The sequence below is a fragment of the Perca fluviatilis genome, chromosome 10 (genome assembly GCF_010015445.1).
Source record: "Perca fluviatilis chromosome 10, GENO_Pfluv_1.0, whole genome shotgun sequence".
Lineage (NCBI taxonomy): Eukaryota > Metazoa > Chordata > Actinopteri > Perciformes > Percidae > Perca > Perca fluviatilis.
This window is the reverse complement of record NC_053121.1, coordinates 22,810,051-22,830,409: the sequence shown is the minus strand read 5'-3', so window position 1 is coordinate 22,830,409 and position 20,359 is coordinate 22,810,051. Positions and strand designations below refer to the sequence as shown.

At 40.5% G+C, this 20,359-nt stretch overlaps 1 protein-coding gene across 1 annotated transcript; it reads right to left on the bottom strand.

The window, feature by feature from the left end:
• Positions 1-7,379: 7,379 nt before the first annotated feature.
• LOC120567435 (phosphomethylethanolamine N-methyltransferase-like) lies at positions 7,380-15,268 on the bottom strand. The gene is given in 12 exon segments (XM_039814407.1): positions 7,380-7,633; positions 7,733-7,849; positions 9,214-9,345; positions 9,747-9,869; positions 9,951-10,040; positions 10,158-10,247; positions 12,028-12,216; positions 12,366-12,386; positions 12,389-12,483; positions 12,711-12,847; positions 14,547-14,702; positions 14,900-15,268. Coding segments are annotated over 12 exon segments (1,539 nt in total). The 5' UTR covers positions 15,178-15,268; the 3' UTR covers positions 7,380-7,522.
• Between the last annotated feature and the right edge of the window lie 5,091 nt (positions 15,269-20,359).

The window sequence follows — 20,359 nt, the reverse complement described above, 5'->3', positions numbered from 1 at the left end:
TGTCCTTTGTAATTGCTTTAACTCAACTCATTTTTAGCAGGTCTTAAGTATCTAGTCTGTTCACACTAGAAAAGTGACAAAAATGCAGAAAGGAAATAAAGGTGCTACTCATAGCTGTAAAATTGTAAAACGGAAAGTAGATGGTAGAGTGGCAATCCCAAACCAAGCCATAAAATAGTCTTCAGAACTTGGACAGCTGTCTTTCTAAAGCCTGCTGAAGGCAGTGGAGCTGTCACTGGTACCAAAGTGCTGCAGGTAACAGCTCCATGTGACACTGAACTACAGTACATTGCTATGTAAACAAAACATGTTAGTCTGGAGACGTGATAAAAAAGTAATAGTATGGTATGTCAAAAATTTATAAAAAGTCTTATATTATGTCATAAAAAATATCAAATAAAAGTCATAGTATAGTATGTCCTAAAACAGTCCTAGTAAAGTATGTCACAAAAGAGTCCTAGTATAATATGTTGAAAAAAAGTCATAGTATAGTATGTCATAAAGTCAAAGTAAAAAAAAAAGTCATAGTGTAATATATCAAAAAAGTTGTAAAAAGTCTTGGTATAGTATGAAATTAAAAAAATTAAAACATCATAGTATGTAGTTAAAATGTAATATAGTATGTCATGAAAAGTCAGAAGGCAAGACAAGGCAAGTTTATTTATATAGCACATTATATACCCGTGGCAATACAAAACAAAAGCAAGGGTCAGTACATGATCATAAAACCAGTAAGAAATAAAAGCATGAGAACATTAAGGCATAAAAACAGTAAAAGATAAAAGCATAAAATAAAGAAAAGAATAGTAAAAATCATTGGTCTACTACAATAAGTAATAATGCATTAGCAGAAGGCATCTGAAAAGAGTTTTGTCTTAAGTCTGGATTTAAAACTGAATAGTTCCAGAGGTGAACCACATAATGCCTGAGTGCTGCTTCACCCTGTTTGGTACGGACAGTGTTTTTTTCTAAAAGATGTTAGTGCTCTGATCTGAGAGATCTGAGTGGTACATACTGCAGAAACATGTCCCATAGATACTTTGGCCCTATTCCATTAAGCGACTTGAAAACAAGTAGCAGTGCTTTAAAGTCAACCCTGTAACTTATTGGGAGCCAGTGCAGGGATTTCAAAATAGGGGTTATGTGCTCAGTTCTTTTTGTTTTTGTAAGAACGCTGGCTGCCGCGTCTTGTATCATTTGAAGCTGTTTAAAGTTCTTTTTAGGAAGGCCTGTGAACAGCCGTTGCAGTAACCAACCCTACTGGAGATAAAGGCATGAATCAGTTTCTCCAAGTCATCTTTTGACATAAAACCCCTAAATTCGGCAATATGTTTGAGATGGCAAAATGCTGATTTAGTAATTGCTTTCATGTGGCTGTTAAAATTTAGATCACTGTCTATGAGGACGCCAAGATTTCTAACATCTTATCCTTTGTTTTGTTTTGTTTTGAACTTATTTTTTATTGGGTTTTCAGCAACAACATTCCAGTATATACACGTTTCTCTATCCAGCTGTAGGCAACAATTGTGCACATTATATTCAAATTAAGATTACAAGCAAGTAAGGCAAACAAATAGAAACAAAGCAAATACAAATATCCACTCCCAATTGTACACATTAAATATATTAAATCAAAAATGCACATTCAGATATTCATATATGCACAAGTGCACATACAGATGAGCAGTCAGGAAACTGGCAGGGCTTACACTAAGCATTGTAAGGCATTGTGTGGATTATGTAAAAAATAAAATTAAAATAAAGATAGTGGAGGGGGGAAGGCTAATCAGTCTTATTGCATTAGTAAAGATACTACAGGACTCCACCGCTTAGTAAAGATGGACTTTTGGAGCTTTAATAAATATGTAATGTGCTCCATCTGATAGAGGTCCCAAACCTTCTGGATCCATGTATTATATGAAGGGGGGGTTGGTTTCAACCATCTAATAGTTATACACTTCAATGCTGCTGTAAGTAATATGTTTAAAAGATATTTCTTGGACTTTCCATTCAATCCTTTAGGTATCACTCCCAATAGAGCCACAGTGGGACCTCGAGGTATATCCTGTTGGAAGACCTCTTTATGAGCATCAAATACCTCTTCCCAGAATGTCTTTAGTTTGGGACAGAACCAAAATATATGGGTATGATTGGCAGTATGCGCTCCACAATTCCTCCAGCATGAGCTGGAATGTGACTGGCTCATTCTAGATAGTGTATTCGAGCTTGTGGCCCGGTGTGCCTCACTACACACCTCCTCCCATGCTTCCTGCGATATGTCTATGTCCATTTCTGCCTCCCATCTCTGCTTTATCCACAAGGAGTTTTGTGTATTCATGGATAAAAATATATTGTAGAGTCTACTAATAATTTTTTCATCTCTATTTCTTGTTTGTATTTCTATTAGGAGCTGCTTGATGGGGGACGTTTTTATGAGTTTTCCCCATTCCTTGTGCCCTGTCAGAAATGTTCTAAGTTGCAGATATCGATAGAAATCTGTCTTGGGGATACCATAATCGCTTCTCAACTGCTCAAATGTCCTTAGATTACCAAAACTGAAGAACTGGTGCAGATAAATCAGCCCATATTCTGACCACCTTCTGAAGCCGATGTCCGATGTATTAGGTATAAAGCTCTTCAAGGACCCTATGCTGATTAAAGATGATATTTGTGTCGGTAATCCAAAAGTTGACTGTACTTTAACCCAGATTTTAAGAGTGTTCTTAGTGTAAGTTGCCATTTCCTTTATTGGAGCAGCCAGGAAGGGTAGGTCTTGCAGAGATTTTAGCGAGCATAGGCTTTTTTCTATGTTAAGCCAACGCATGTCTGTGTTGTTCTGAAGCCACGCTAGCATAGACTTCATTTGTGCAGAAGTAGTATTTTAGGTTTGGAAGCTTAAGACCGCCGTTTGATTTAGATAACTGTAGAGTTTTAAGTTGGATTTTAGGGCACTTTTTTTGCCATATAAATTTTGACATCATTCTCTCCAAATTATCGAATGTAGATTTTAGAATTTCTATAGGTAGCATCTGAAATCTGTAATCAAGTAATCTGGGTAGAACGTTCATACGGATGCTTTCAACGCGCCCCAGTAGGGACAGAGGGAGCACAGACCACCGTCCTAAATCATTATTAATGCTCCGAATTATCTTACTATGATTAGCGTCAAACAGGTTCTGCAGAGATGGGAGAATGTACGTATATACCTAGATATTTAATACCTTCCATGGACCATTTAAATCCACTCTGAAGCTTTACACTATGTGTGACCGTGCCATTTATATCCATAGCCATAGTTTTCTCCACATTTACCTTGTATCCTGAATAAAATCCAAACTTGCTTGTGAGATATTATGTTTAGAAAAAGGCGTACATTATCTCCGTAGTATCTCCCAGTGATGAATCCAGTCTGATCGGGATGGATTATTTGAGTGATTTTCTGATTCACTCGCCTGGCCAGGACTGCCATCAATATACGCAGGTCCCCATTCAGCAGTGATATTGGTCTGTAGGATTGACATTCAGTGGGATCTTTACCCTCCTTATGTATCATCACTATAGTGGCCTCATTCCAGGATGGTGCCATAATTTTTTAATTCAAGTGCATGCTGGTATGCCTTTAGTAGCAGCGGTGACAGTAAATCTTTGAATGTCTTGTAAAATTCATTACTATATCCATCTGGACCTGGGCTTTTATTGTTTTTGAGAGATGAAATCACCTGCTTGATCTCCCATTCTTCAAATGGCCTGTCTAACTATTCTGCTGCAGACTCCGTGAGTTCAGACAATTTTATGTGGTCCAGAAACTCTGCAAGTTTCGTGTCATCTGAGCAGGTGTCTGTATTTTTATATAAACCTTTATAAAACTCTGCAAAGGATTCTGCTATTTTATCAGGTTTAGTGACAAAGGTGTCCTGCAACTTTACTCTCTGCACCGTGTTAGATGCTTGCTGTTTTCTTAAACTAAATGCTAATAATCTACTCGCCCTATTGCCATATTTATAGTAACGTTGCTTGGTAAATCTCAGTGCTCCCTCAGTTTTGTCCAGTAGTAAACTATTAAGTTCTCTACGAGCTGCATTCAAATTATTTAGGATATTGATTGAGGCCGATTTTGGGTGTTTTTGTTCAAGCTCTTTTATTTTATCCAGTCTGTTTAGACTTTTTGTTTTTTCCTGGCGGACGAAAATGAAATAATTCGTCCCTGATATATGCTTTGGCACAATCCCACAGTATCAATGGTGATGTTTCAGGCAAGGTATTGGTATTTAAATATTCTTTAAACTCTGCTATGATGAAGGAGACAAATTCTTTATCGTTCAGAAGAGATGCATTAAGCCTCCATTGCTTGGAGGTTGGTCTGTGGCCTATATTCCACTTGAGCGCGGTGGGTGCATGGTCTGAGGTAATAGGTAATATCTCAATATCTACTATCCTATAAAACTCATTCATAAGTGTAAAAAAATAATCAATGCTTGAATAGGACATGTGTCTACTTGAATAGAAAGTAAAATATTTACTTCTTGGAAATTTGCTCCTCCATACATCCATAGACCTGACTCTGTGGATAGGTGTTTAAGCATTCTGCTCATTTTGGACAAGGGGGTTTTTGAGGCGGGTTGTCGATCCATTAACTGTGACATCACACAATTAAAGTCTCCTCCCATCAACAATAGACCAGTGCTATACTGTGATATTATATCAAACAATGTTCTGATAAAGCCTGGCTCGTCTTCATTAGGTGCATATACGTTTAAAAGGGATACCCCTATACCATCAATTAATCTGTTGACCGAGACATATCTTCCTTCAGTGTCTTTGTGCACCAATGTTTGTTTGAAGTTGATTTGCCTGTGTATAAGTATGGAAACTCCCTTACTTCTCCCAGAGCGGTGCAAGGAGTAAAATACTGTATCTGCCCATGACTTTTTTAACTTCTCATGTTCCCCATCCGGTAGATGGGTTTCCTGTAGATATGCTATCTGGCAGTTAACCTGTTTCAGCTGGTGCAAAGTTTTCTTTCTCTTAATAGGATTATGGAGACCCTTAACATTATAGCTAATGACTTTTAGTGTGTCCATTATCTATGCTCTAAAATATATATATATATCTTGATCTTCAGGCATGTGGTGGCCAGGAGGAGAAATGAGGAGCAAAAGTGGACACTTGAAACACAACGCATCAGCCCTTTTATGTGGATCATGGGAGGTAGTGATATTGGTTATGTGCAGAGGGAGCGGAAATAGCTACAGCTGTGTCTACAATTTCCATCATTAACAGAATCAATAAGAATCCTTATGTAGAGTAAAGTTGGTGTCTTTGTTGTCGCAGTGTTTGTCACAGGGTCCCCAAAGAACAGAGGGACCAGAACAACCAAAGGAACAAGATAGCTAACGGAACTACAGCTAGCTAATGTTGATAAAACAATGGTGGGATCAAGTCCTAGCCGCAAAAGTAAGCAGCAAGTGTGTACGTCTAGGTTGAGTTTGACTGTGCTTGGGGTACAGTTTCAGCATCTCCTTATTATAGTATAGCAACTCGAATTACACACAGAGTTGAGTTCAACATAGATATTGAAAATACTAAATCTGCATTTTCCAAGGTATAGCAATGAGAAATAGTAGAATTATATCAACTTACGTAGTGGTAAGGTATTAAACTCTCACTTATAGGAAGAAAGTGCTAAATTAAGTACAAAATACAATATACAACCAAAAACTTGGAGCAACAGATGAATTACCACCCAACAGGTGATATTTAAGTATTAGTAGTAATAGTAGTACAGTGTTCACCTTACTGTTAATGTCCAAACACCTATAGATACGTTCAGACCTGAGCCTCTGTGAATGGGATAACCTTCATAGGATCAAGAAACTCCTTGTCCTCATCCTTATACAAAACCCGGAGTCTAGCAGGATAGAGCAGGCCATAGCGGACTCCTCTCCATCCTTGGACCATCTTCCTTACATCTGTAAATGCCGCTCTGGCCTTGGCTACGGTGGAGGTGTAGTCCAGGAACCGGCCGCACCATCGGCCCGTCTTGCCTGCACCGTCGGGGAGGTGGAGCGTGAGTGCGTGCGAGAGCGAAACCAGAGGAAACTCTGGTGGAGGCCTGTAGTGGTCCTGACTTGCAAATCGGTCATCCGGTCACACAGACCTCTATAGTGAATTTGCAGGCATAACCTCACAAAAGGCCAAAATAGCCAATTTGTCTCTCTTTCTCTTCCTTCTCCTCCTCCTCAGCACCTGCTCATTAATGTTATGGCTGCCATTACACAAACATTTTGAAATAAAAGCAAAAATGCTTACTTCCTCCATAACCTCTAGGGCTGAACGATTTTTGAAAATAATCTAATTGCGATTTTTTCCCCAAATATTGCGATTGCGATTCGATATTCGATTATTTTTTTAAGCTCTTTGTCTTCTGTATTATTCAACAAAGACAAACAATAAATCATTGTATAGTATGAACAACACACAATTACACACTAGACAGTTAAATAAGTAAAAACACATACATACATACACACACACACACACACACACACACACACACACACACACATATATTTTTTTACAGTGCACAGAGAGGAGCTGCCTCCAGCCCCTCCCCCTCGTGAAGTTGCGTGCCGACACCGTCAACACTGCACTTGCTCAGAGAGGCTATCGTTACGTTAGTTGCTGTGGTCTTGCCGTGGGATTAACTGTACTAATAAAACCGTTGAAACACCGCGGCCACGCTGCTGTGAAAGCTCCCCAAACCGTCATTTATCAGTCTGATTGTTACCCCTCTCAGTGGCAGCTCCTCCGCCCATATCTTTATATCTTTATAACGGAGCTAACCGCTAACCGGAGCTAACCGCTAATCCGAGCTAGCTCGTTGCCAACCGAGCCTTCAGTTCTGCGTGCCTGTATCCATTAACTGCATGTATGGACTCGAGCCCAAACAAAACCCTTCATTTTATTAAAATGGCTGTAAAAGTTTTAAACTTCATCTCAGAATTGTTTGAATGACAGAGATCAGCTCAAGGTACAGTGTAGCGTTAGCGTGCTAAGTTGATGCTTTCTCTGCGTAGTGCAGACTGATTTGCTCTTGCGAGTCATCAAATCGAGACCAAATCGCAGCCTTTGCAATTAGGAAATCGCGTTTTAACATATTGCGATATTATCGCAAATGCAATTAATCGTTCAGCCCTAATAACCTCCCTAACTTTATTGCAACAGCGTGCTGCGTCTGATGTCAGTTCGAAACCGCAAACAGTTCACACTGGAATCTGATATAGGATATAGGCCACATTTTAAAAGGTAATGTGAACAGCCAAACTTGCTCTGTTTTGTTTGAAATTTACTTGGAACGTCAACAAAAGTGACCATGCAGGAACTCATTATGCACCTTTAATGAAAAAATACACCATATTTTTTTAAACAAACAATTCATCAGACAAAGACATAGACAATATGGAAATAAGGAAAGAAGCACTTTTTTTTCTTTTATTGTCTTCTCAATTCTTAGTGCAATCATTCAATCCCTTGTCGCATAAAAGAGTCCCCATCGTTGGTCTCCACTGTTGGAAAGTTCCAGTTTTTCACTCCATCCATTTACTATTGCAAAATAGTCCTCTTCAGAGAATTCCTGCAGAGGACAGATGCAGGTATGATAAGCACTCATCCAAAGAAGAGAGACATTTAGGTTCAGTTAGTGTCCTTAGGTTGAAAGGATGTGCATGCTAACCTGAATGAATTCATCCTTGATGACTTCAGCTCTCTGCAGTTCTGTCTTTATCACCTGGATAAACTGGGCTGTCCGGTCTTCTGAGCAAACATTGCAGAAACCAGCTTCCTGGAGGAACTACAGGAGAAGAGACAGAATGGGTGAAGTAGAGTGGGGACAGCACCAGAAGCTGATGGACAGTAGTAATACATTAGCAACACATCCACAGAGCGTCACACTTTTGTGCATTTTCACAAAGTCTTTAGTGGAACGTTTACGTTCAAAAGTTGTTTTAGTCGTGCAACAGAAAACTCAGATTGGACAGATAGTCTAAGATCTGGAGAGCAGTTAACCATAGTCCTCAGAAATCCACCAGAGTTTTAAAATTCCAACACAAAGAAAGCGGAAGGTAATGGACATTGGCGAAAAGACATGCATCCGGCGGAATTTCCTGTGGCAGAGATCTTAGCTTGTTTTATGTACACAGGCCAAACAGTTAAAGGATCATACTCTTTATATTTATATTTTATATTCACAGGTATATGAGAATTCACCCCATGTTCCATGTGAGCAAGGTCAAACCTGTTAAAGAGAGCGCTTTGGTTCCAGCCACACCGCCTCCCCCTCCTCATCGTCTTGTTGACGGGGGCCCCGTCTACACCGTCCACAAGCTTTTGGTTGTCAGGAAGAGGGGTCGGGGTAGACAGTTTCTGGTGGACTGGGAGGGGTACGGTCCCGAGGAGAGATCGTGGGTTTCAGCCAGCAATATCTTGGATCCTAGCTTGATTCAGGACCTTCATAGGCAGCATCCTGAAGAGGCTGGGCCGTCGGGTGTTCGGCCTTAGAGGGAGGGGTACTGTCACATCCAGTCCTGCTCTTATTTTGTTTTCTGTTTGTTTCATGGACTTCCTGTTTTATTTTGTAATGTACTGTCTGTCTGCATTCACGTTCACTTGTCTTCCTGTCTTTGTTTGTTTCCGCCGTTTGTGATTACCTGTGTGTAGTTGTCTTCCTATCCCCCGTGTATATACACTCACCTTGTTTCACGTCTTCTGCCTGTCGATTCTGTACCTTTGCCTGCATTGTTTGTTGAACAATAAATCCACTTACCTTTTACCTCTGCATCCTGAGTCATGCATTTGAGTCTGCCATTGTACCCTGGCATTTATTACCACTTGTGTTTTTTATTTAGGGAATTTTATGCATTTATTAGTACAGTACAAAGATAACAGGAAATGAGGAAAAAAGAAACATGAAAAATATCACTTAATTTATATATTTTGTATTTTGTTTGTATTTTTGTTTGTTGTTACTGATGATACAGTGTACAAACAGACACTGCAGTGTGCTCGGCAATAATTCAGTAACAGTGTTAAAATAATATTACCAATCGCCTCGTTACATATTGGTAAAGAGGACCAAAGGGTTTTAGCTCCCCATAGGGCAGTGTAGCCCTTTTACAAACTAGTACATACTGTAAGTAGGCTCTACTGAATAGTTACCTTGCCATACTGTAAGGGTGTATAGAGGACATAGCCTCTCTGTTTGACGTAGGCCTCAAACACCGGTGTCCAGGGCTTCTCCCCGCAGCAGTAATCACTGATGAGCAACTTTCCACCTGGCTTTAACCATGACTGGATACAAAGAACACGGAGAATGAAAAACAAGGCAGAAAAGTTAGACCGGATAAAGTCACAGAAAAGGCACTAGTCTCCCAACGAAATATGTACAGTATACTGTATGACATAAAAGTGCTCTTTTCAGTTGTTTTTTGGAAATCAATGTAATGACTTAATGCCAGGGGCTACTGGTGGAATTTATTTCAGGGGGGATATAAAAAAATGTGTGTTACTATAATGTACACAACAGCTCATATTGTCCCTACTCATTTTTGTTACTGAACTGAACTAAACATACTCCCCCTCCCTAACTATATTAAATTTGATGTAGAGCAGGAGGGGCGTTGCCCTGGCACCCTCTATGGGCTAGCCACCACTGCTTAATGCTACCGTTTAAAGTATGAGAAAAAACTCACATGGAGGCGTTTGAAGAGGGCCAGTTTGTCATCTATGTGCAGGATTGTGTCTCTGCTGTAGATCACATCAAAGGAACCTTCTGGGAACGACCTCTTCGTGGCATCAGCCACCTCAAACTGTACCTGAGGTAGAGCGCATGCACATTATTTAAAACTGTTAGCTGTGGTATTTAAACTAATTGGACAAGGAAAAATTTAGTATACTGATGGCAGCTTCTCAGTGATCGCCCTCTCCATGGCGATGTCCACCATGTTGTTTGACAAATCCAGGCCAAGCACCTCCACTCCAAAGGTCTGAAAAGTAACAAGCATCAGCTTCGCTGTAGTTTCAATCATTAGAAAATCCCTCTATCATCATTATAAGCATCACCCTAACTACAGTAGTCAATTGTCAGATTCCTTGGCTCTTACCTTTGCCATGTAAAAGTCCCCTCCACCAATGCCACAGCCAACATCTAGAACCTTCTGTCCGGGCTTCAGGTTCAACAGGTCCACAAACTCCTGTCAGCACAAAAAAAAAGGATTCAAGTCATATGTCACTTTTCTTAGTCATGGAAATATGTCTATAATAATGTTGAATAAAACACTCTCAGGTCTGAAGTCTGTTTGGCATAAGTTTACTCATGTGGCATGGAGAGAGGGTGCGTTATAGAAAGATAGCACAGCTTCCCCAACAAAAAAAAATAGAACAGAAACTTTTATCCCTGATAAAGCTGCTACGATAAAGGCTGGTTCTGTTGCTGTTGAAGGTCATTTGTTAGCAAGACTAAAGCCTTGATTATACTCTGGAACAGATGCATACACAGCGGTCGCACAGTAGCTCTGTTTATACTATCTGCTTGAAGGACACGTTCCACACATGCGCAGTAGATCGCTACGCTACCACTTGTTGCAGAGTGGGTGTCGGTACACAATCTGTGCAGCCTGCACGATCCGTCCTGCGCATGTGCAGATGATAATCATGTTTTAGCGAGGATACGGCACTGCATGATCTGTTGCACGCTAGCCTCCACCTGGAAGCTAACGTTAATTCGGCTAATTTGCAATTTTCTTTTTAAAGATTTTTTTTGTGGCTTTTCCCTTCATTTTAAAGTGGATAGTAATGAAAGGGGAAGAGACATGGGGGATGACACGCAGTAAAGAGCAGCAGGTCGGATTAGAACCCTGCGCCGCTGCAGGACTCAGCCAACATGGGGCGAATGCTCTTACTGGGTGAGCTAGAAGCTGCCCCAGGCTACAGCTAAATTAAGTAATACAGTAATAAAAATAAAGACAAGTATTGATTGATTGTATTTTAAATGAGCACAAGTAAAGTAGAACTGACGTAACAGCTTTTATATATTTTAACGGTTTATTTTCAGGTTTTGTTTTGAGGGTCTTTTAAAGTTATTACATGCTGTCTCAGCTAGCGGTTAGCCGAATTAGCTGTTAGCTAAACTGACGTTAGCTTCCCGCTGAAAGTTTCGTATCCTCGGTAACACATGATTATCATCTGATTATCAGTGGGTCCGCACAGCCACAAAACAATTGGCACAACGCGGACGTCCGCACTGAGCCTACGCGCACACCTTCTGATGACTACATTAACGTCACGCAGACCCCAGCAGACAGTATAATTTCGGATAAGGAACAGTGGGGCTTTCAGCTAAATGCTAATGTCATCATGCTACGGAAAATGCTTACATGCTGATGTTAAGCAGTTATAATATAACTTTATTTACAGACTCAAGGTCCAGATATAAAAGTACACATAACATATTACAAACAGAAGGGTACACTCAAACATAAAAACATACAGACATACTGTCTATCACATAGTACATAGAGGGAACATACAAAACAGACATACCTACATACATACATACATATACAGACACAAAGTTATACACAATACTTAAAACATATGCAAATGCGTGTGCCAGTGTTTCCAGAGTTTGGAAGTAAATCTGGTATCACTAAGTGCAGGGTTAGTTAAGGCAGTTAAAATTGTATTCTTTGACTCTGTTAATCGGCACCTAAATTTGTACATAAAATTCCTCAGCACAGCATGGAAGGTGGGAACATTACTATATAGATAGAGATATTTCAGTTGGGACCGGGATTTCAAGTGGTGGACCTGAGTAGAAGTCATTTAGACATTTATTTTACACTGTTGCGAACATTATCAACTTCCATCACTTAAGTTATTTGCTAAGCTTTTCACTTTACTCATTTTGTTCAGTATTCTTGTTGTATCCTTTCCAAGAAGCACTTATTCATTGATTCCTTCCTTTATTCCTACCTTGGTGGTGCTGGGCCCCCCTGTGCTGACATAACCAGCCCCGCACATCTTCTCGTAGCGCAGGATGCCGCGGTTGGTGTACTGCTGGTTGTCCAGGAACTGCTGAAAGGTGTTGAATCCGTTCTGGGTACTCGAGGAGCGGGGAACCTTCTCCACAAGCCAGCAGATCTGATTCTGATTATTTTTCATCTGGAAAAGGAGGAGGACAAAAAGGATGGAGAAGTAGATAGAGAGGAGGGGAGAAAGGAGAGGGTTAACTACACATCCTGGCGCCTACATCTCACAATGCTATGTCCAATTTCACACCCAAGGTTTTACTAGAAGACTTAAATGCCTACCTCAACATAGGCCTGAACTTTCTAATTTTACCAACACAATGAACTCGAAAACCTACCAGGTGGGTGTATTGTGCCTCAGTGCGGTAGCAAGTGGGGTTAAAGTCCCTCTTGGAGTCACCTTGGTAGAACATCGCAAGTTAAAACGAATCCTTCACCTTTTGCTTTTGAAAGAGATATTGGCTACTGTTGCTGAACATTCATAATCAACTGAGAAAGACAGAGCAAATGAGAAAGAAAGAGCAAATGTCCCTATTTAAATTTCTTGAGTCAGATTCAGTTCTCATTAATGTGTAAACCATTATTATTCATAAGAGAGATGTAGACGTTTTATTGTTAGCTAAGTACCTGACCGGTGGTTGCAGGACTCTCTGAAGAAAAAGAAGCCACCGGGCCGCAGCCAGCTCAGCGTCTTCTCTATAAACGACTTTAGCTCTGTGTCGCTCAGGTACATCAGCAGCCAGTTGGAAAAGACAAAATCAATACTGAGGGGAACAATGAATGGAAACATTCAAATATATTAAAAAGCTAAAATTGTTTAAATAAAGCCGGTCTAGTTTCAGTGCAAAGATTGGATATCCCACGTATGATCCGATAGCCAGTGGATCCTATGTTCATCATTCATCCTCCATCAGAATGCATGGCTTGCTGCCTGCTTTAATCCGACAACGTGTAGTGACAACATCAATATGAGCTGCTATCTTAATGAATTTAAGCATATTTGTTTTGTTTTTATCTTGATATCTTTTTTTATACTCTGATATGTTGTCTGTATGTTTATTTCTTGTATGTCTGGTGAGCCAAAGGAAAATTTCCAACCTGGTGGACAATAAAGATTTATTCTATTCTATTCTAAAGCTGTGCACGTGGCAGAGAGTCCACAACATTGTCGTAGAATCTCACACCACGTGCACAGCTTCACACGTTGTGGAAAGGAATTCCTCCTGAGGGGCTGAAGGGCATCAATGTCTGTACCAAATTCCATCCATTTGTCAAAGTATCGAAGCAAAAACCACAAATGACCTCATGGTGGCGCTACAGGAAAAGTCAGGGGACCATCAAAGTCTGTAGGCTTTATCGTCTGCTGACAATCAATGTTCGAACCAACTTGCAGTCCATCTAATAGTTGTTGAGAGTTTTCAGTCTGGTCCAAAGTGGTGGACTGACCAGTACTGCCATCCCTAGAGCACTGCATGGCTAAACATTGAAGATATAAAGTGTTTCTTAAAGAACAGATATCCTAACCAGACCCAGATTAGAATTTTTAATCTCGCATGAGGGAATCTCACTGAAATGGTCTTTTGTCACCAGAGAAATATTGTTGAAGTGCAGCCGTTTCTCTCCCAAGCAGATACTGAGAGACTCATGCATGCTTTTATCACCAGCAGGCTTGATTACTGCAATGCTGTCCTCTCTGGTCTACCTAAGAAAGTTATAAATAAACTTGGGAAGGAACTTCTTTTGGTGGAACGTGTACGTTCAAAAGTTGCTTTAGTTGTGAAATGTAAAACTCAGATTGAACATTTAGTCTAGCTAGCTGTCTGGATTTACCCTGCAGAGATCTGAAAAAAAAGGTTAACCATAGTTCTCATAAATCGACCGGAGTTTAAAATGACAACACAAAGGAAGCCCAAGGCAACAGACATCCGGCTTAAATGAGTGAAATCCGGTGGAATTTCCGTCGGCTACGGAGCAATCCAAGAGGTGGAACGTCAAGCATATAGACTACACCAGTCCTGAAGTCCCTTCATTGGCTGCATCTTAGTTTTAGAACAGACTTTAAGATCCTTTTTTGGTGCTTAAATCACTCAATGGACTAGCGCCTGAATACCTGTCAGACATGCTCTCAACATATGCGCGCCTTAGATCACTCGGGTCCTCCGACATTAGCTCATTTAGTTGTTCCCTGAATGAGGACAAAGAACTACAGGGAGGCGACATTTAGTGTCTATAGTCCTCGCCTCTGGAATACCCTACCAGAAGAGCCGTGGGCATCTGTCATCTGGCAATCTGTAAATACCTTTAAAAGGAACTTTAAAACTTACCCTCTTAGCTTAGCATTCTCTTAATCTTCATCAATTTGTTTTTATTTTACATTTATTTTCATTGTATTGCTGTATTGTTAAGCACCTTGTATTGCTATGTTGTACTAAAGGCGCTATATAAATGAAGTTTAACACACACCTGTTTTGGGGGATATCCAGCTTTGTGACATCAGCTTGGATGAAGGTAGCGTTGCTATGGTGACCATTGTCCTGCCTGTTTCTCTCCACAAAGCTTTCCATGAAGTCCACAGCAGTCACATGGCCAGCCTTGGTCAGCAGGTGGCTGGTGAAACGACTGCAGAGACACACGTCAGTGTAAATCCATCTAGTTTACTAGTTTCATTCTCCAACACAACATCAAAAACATAATCTGATCCCCTGAATTATGAAATCTGCCTTTTGCTTCAGGCCCCTAAATTAAATGGAAACCCTGAACAACATGCTCACACACATCCACTACTACAGACAAGTCTAATGCAGCTGCATGCTCACCCGATGCCAGCTCCCAGTTCCAGCACTCTGGATCCAGCCAGGCTGGGCAGTACGGACAGGATCTCGGGCAGCTCATGTTGGGTCAGCTCCCTGGCACGAGAGTCCAGCATCATCTCCTCCACTGTGGCGGCCTTGGAGTTCTCTTTCCAAAACTCAATCTGTGTTCTTCTATTGACTTGAGCTCTTGTGTCCCTGTTAAATGTCATCTTGCGTTGCCAAAGTAGGCTACTGTCCCAATACACAAGAACAGTTAAGATTCCCGGAAATGTTCTTGACATGCCCAAGAATGCTGTACACAATCTTTGTTGCCTGTCAGTACATGATGCTCGTGCATGCGCATGACGTATTGTGCACTACACCTCAGAGGGAAATGTTGTAATGTTTACTGCACTACATTTATCTGACAGCTTTTGCTTTATTGCTTCAGGCTGGGCTTGTTTCAACAGCTCATTGAGTATTGGATACAATTAAAACTATTGAGGAAATATTTTCCGTTGAAATTGGTCCAGTATTAAACGAGATCTCTGCAGTCGGCAACGGTGAAACAAGCTACAATGTAAGTTAATTTCCACTGCACCCTTTCCACTGCACACTGACTGCTCACAGGTCCGTTCAATTCAATCCGGATCAAATTTTTACAATGGTCCACAATTTTGTGATGGGTACCCCAGAATCCCAAAAAACTCACCCGGCATTGGAGGGTTCCAGAACAGCTGTGGGCAACTCACAAGTATGACGTTGCCCTGATTAAGGATGCAACCCCTTTGGTGGTGGTTCCTAAATCTGATTATAGGCCCAACAAAAGACAATATCCTCTAAGACCCGATGCAGAAGAAGGCATGACTCCAATTATTGAGCAATTATTAAAGGATAAAATCATTGTTCCATGCCCAACATCTCCCTGTAACACACATTTACTCCCTGTAAAAAAGGCAGATGGAAAATTTTGGCGACCAGTTCATGATTTGCGCGCTGTGAACGAGGCTGTATTTATTCGTGCACCAGTAGTCTCAAACCCAGCCACAATTTTGTCGTCTGTGCCTGGCAATGCAAATTGGTTTGCGGTGATTGATTTGGCTAATGCTTTTTTTACCATCCCAGTTGATCCTGCGTCGCAATACTGGTTTGAATTTATCTTCAAAGGCAAAAAAAATGCCTGGACACGCGCGCCACAAGGTTTTTCGGAATCACCGTCTATTTATTCAGCCGCACTGCAGGAAAATTTTGCGGGTTTTGTATTCCCAAAAGGAAGCACTTTGATAACCTATGTTGATGACCTGTTGGTCTGTTCCAAGTCCGAAGAAGACTGCATTGCCGACACAAATGCTCTTTTGAAATTTTTGGCTTCGCAAGGCCACAAAGCGTCGCTAGAAAAGCTCCAGCTGGTGCACTATTTAGGACATGAGATCTCACACAACAAACACGAAATAGGGAAAGACAGAATTGAAGCGGTGCTGTGAATGCCAAAACGGGTGACAAAAAGACAAGTTTTGTCCTTTTTAGGATGTGTAGGTTATTGCAGAAGTTGGATTTGTGACTATGCTAAACTAGCACAACCACTTTCTGACATGGCGCATGCGACTGGACTGACTGCACATGAAAAAGTGACTTGGACACCTGAAGAAAATGTGAAGCTGAAGGAAAATTTGGCTTCTGTGCCTGCTCTGGGTATTCCTGACATGACAAAAGACTTCAGCCTGGCAGTTGATGAAAAAAATGGGTTTTACAGTGCTGTTTTGCTTAAAAACATGGTGATAAGCTCAAATCAGTTGCATATTATTCTCAAAGTCTACATTTTAAATGGATGTCTGCCAATCATCACATATATGATTATTGTGACAGAGACTGGGACTCCAGCTTAATAAGATTCTGACTGAGTAGCAAGATATGAATTCAATTGTGATTCTGTGAGAATTCACAGATCCAGTTTCTCTTTTTTAATCGTCCCCTTAACATTTAAAGGAATCTACATGTATGTGTGTGTGTGCTCAAATATAGAAAGAAAATAAAGGATACAATATGAATTACTAAACATAGATTAATTAAGAAGTTCCCCATACTTTTAGAGTTACACAGCACATTGGCCAGGAGTCATACTTGACGCCTCCTAGCCTATCTCAAACATCTCTCTCAGATAAGGCCAGGGATGATTGGGAATGTCTTGCTGCTTGTCTGCCTAATCTCTGATCTCTGTTTTCTTCATTTTCAATCATGTCGCCGTCCATACTACTAGTGCTAACGTTACCACCATCAAGCTGCAATTATTTGCCGCAAATGAATGCAGAATGCGGCCGAATCTGTCGAGTCGTCTTGTAGTGGTGCGTTACATGCAACGTAGCCTACAGTATATTCCCATCCAATTAGATTGAATTCAGTATTGATCACGTGAAAAATAATAACGGTAACTCCAGTGAAATTATTTGAAACTTGCTAGTGAGAACTAGATTAGGACCGTATTTAAAGCTGATGCTGGTTTCAAACTTCGCCCCCGGTGTGTCTGTAAAACACGGACAGAGACAACTTCTTTCTCTCTTTTGATGCTTTACAAGCATCGTGAAACCAGCTAACAGGTGAAGAACACAAACAACTAAATCACTTTAACTGTGCAGGAACTATAGACCAATACAACAACAGGCTTAAATGAACTGACAACATAAGTTATACGACTTACAGTTCTCAAGGACGCACACACACCATCTCAACTGATTATCCTCCGGACAGCAGTCTCTCTTTCTTTTTTTCTCACTTTTTTTTCTGTGTGGCGCACGCGCCGGCTCGCGGTGTGAGGCGCGTGTCCGCGCTATTCTCCGACATTACGACCTCTTGTACAAAACTAAAGTAACGAGCCAATTTTTAAAATGTAAGGAGTAGAAAGTACCGATATTCGTGTTAAAATGTAGCTAAGGATTAAAAGTAAAAAGTCGCCACAAAAAAAAATAGTAAAGTAAAGTAGAAATATCCGAAAAATCTACTTAAGTACAGTAACGAAGTATTTGTACAAAGACGTTCAGTCCATGAGAAGCTCTGCTGAAAAGGCTGCATGGGGAAAACATGGTTATTGTGACCCAGAAGGCGTTTGGAGAGGTCCACGTGGTAAACCTTGTTTACCTAAGCAACCTTTTCCTTACATGGCTATATTCTCACATGGGCTTGACCATGCTTCAAAGATGGGTATGATTGATTTTGTCACTCAGAACTGGGACTCGATTGGTTTCAGCACAGTAGCTGAAAATTTCCGCAAAAGATGTCTTGTGTGTGCTCAACATAATGTAGGTAAGTCACTCAACAAAAAACAATCTCAAATGTTATGATGGATTTTATTGAGTTACCCCAGCTAGAGGATATAAGTATTGCCTAGTTGTAGTTGACTTATGCAAAATCAACTGCTAAACATCTACTGCAGTATGTAATTTCCAGATGGGGAATTCCAAAAAATTGTTTTCAGACAACGGTCCTCATTTTATAAATAACACCATCTAATTTTTGGCAGAAAAAACAGGCATTGATTTAAAACGGCATTGTGCGTACCATCTTTAAAGCGCAGGGGCCGTAGAAAGAGCTAATGGGGTTTTAAAGAACAAACTTACTAAAATGATGGAAGAGACGCAATTGGATTGGGTTTCTTGTCTCCCCCTTGTATTGATGTATATGAGGGGCAGGCATCACTCAACCATAGGTCTCTCACCATATTAAGTTCTGACAGGTAGAACTATGTCTATGGGTCAGGATTTGTATCAGGTGCTACTCACTACACCCACGGCGGTGAAAGTGAAAGAGAGAACAACTTGGGTCCATGCGTCCCACTGTAAGAAAGCTCCAATATTGAGTGAAATTAATTAACAAAATGGAGTTTGTGGTGGTAACTATGTTGATATGTTCACTAGTGTGTGAGTTAGGAAAGTCAATGCAGGATGAAAACATCACATTGGCTGAGTGTGTGAAATATGGAGGACTGTATCCTGGCACTCACACATTTCAAGGGAATGTGGCAACTGTGGAAATAACGTCAGGTCCAACTGTGGGTTTTACTGCTACAAGTACTGTAGTTGATCTTGTTTTCATGTGTGGAGGAACCAATTATTATCATTACTTGCCCAGATATTGGTCAGGATGCTGTCATTATGCACATTTAACTTTGCCAGTAAATCTGATTTGAATGCCAGATCAGGAAGAAGATACTCCCCTGGCTATAGTGATTGGTATGACTGACACTGTAGGTAGAAAGCACCGATCCCTCCCAGAAGAATCTGTATCTTCCATAGCGGACACAAAACTCCCTGGTATGAGAAGGCGCTGAGTTTCTTCTTCCCACAGCTAGGAGTGACTGCGCGAGCTTTGCATGTAGATAATTTGTCTTACACTATGGGGATTTGCAAATGCATCCATGAAAGGTTTTTCAAAGAGACTTTAAAGTCACATAGACTAACCTTGTTAAAGCATCAGCAAGCCCTAGATTTTTTGTTTGCCAAGACTGGAGGTCTATGTGTAACTTTGAATTTGACAGGAGGTGCTTGTATGACTTTAATTCCAGACACTACGGATAATTTGACTGACGTTATCTCGACCTTAAATTACTTCAGATCTGCTCTTCTTCCGCAATTCCTTTTGGGGGTTGGCTAGCGAGTGGTTTTGGATCCTGGGGGGGAGGGATACTGCAGCTTTTATTACTGATCATTGGGACCATATTATTGTTTTTCTTGATAATTATGTGTCTGATGACATGTGTTAAGGCTATGTTACGAAAATGTATCGCAACTTCTCTGACCAGGGTCATGATGCAATCTGATGTGAAAGTTGGAGATGTTTGTGAGGATATGGGAGAAAATCACCTGCAGCTTCTGCAGGAGTTGAAGAGTTTAAATGACTCCTGTGTTTTCATTTCTTAATTTGTGTGTTGTTTTTGATTCCCTATAGTAGAAATTATATATCTGTATTATGAAAAAAAGCTTGCTTATAATATGTTAGCCAAAAACACGCATTTGCTAGTAAATGTGTTAGTATGTATGGAAAAGGAAGGGAATGTTTGCCATAAAACGGGGATTTTCCCCTTCACAAAGCATTAGAGGGTTTTTATCCTTTCTGTTTTGGTTTAACATATAGGTGTGCGGTATGATCTTTACTCATTTCCCATGCTAATGAGGGGTGAGATGTTTATCAGATTATACACAGAGGGTGATCGCAGGTCATTCCTCTAGATGAGACCCATGATTTTGATGGTCATTCGTCATTGGCATTGCCATTATCACTGGTGTTGTCAAAGGCAGGGAAGATTTTTTTTGCCTCCCTAGATGAGTGTGTACCATCGCCCTAGGATAATAAAAAGCTATAATCAATGTGTTTGTTCTTGCTAAAAGAAAATTATATGCTACTAAGTATCTAAATTGAAGAATTATTTTGTTGTTGTTTACTTTACACTAATGGGTAGAAATGTTAAAATGATAAAAGGGTGGAATGTTAAAG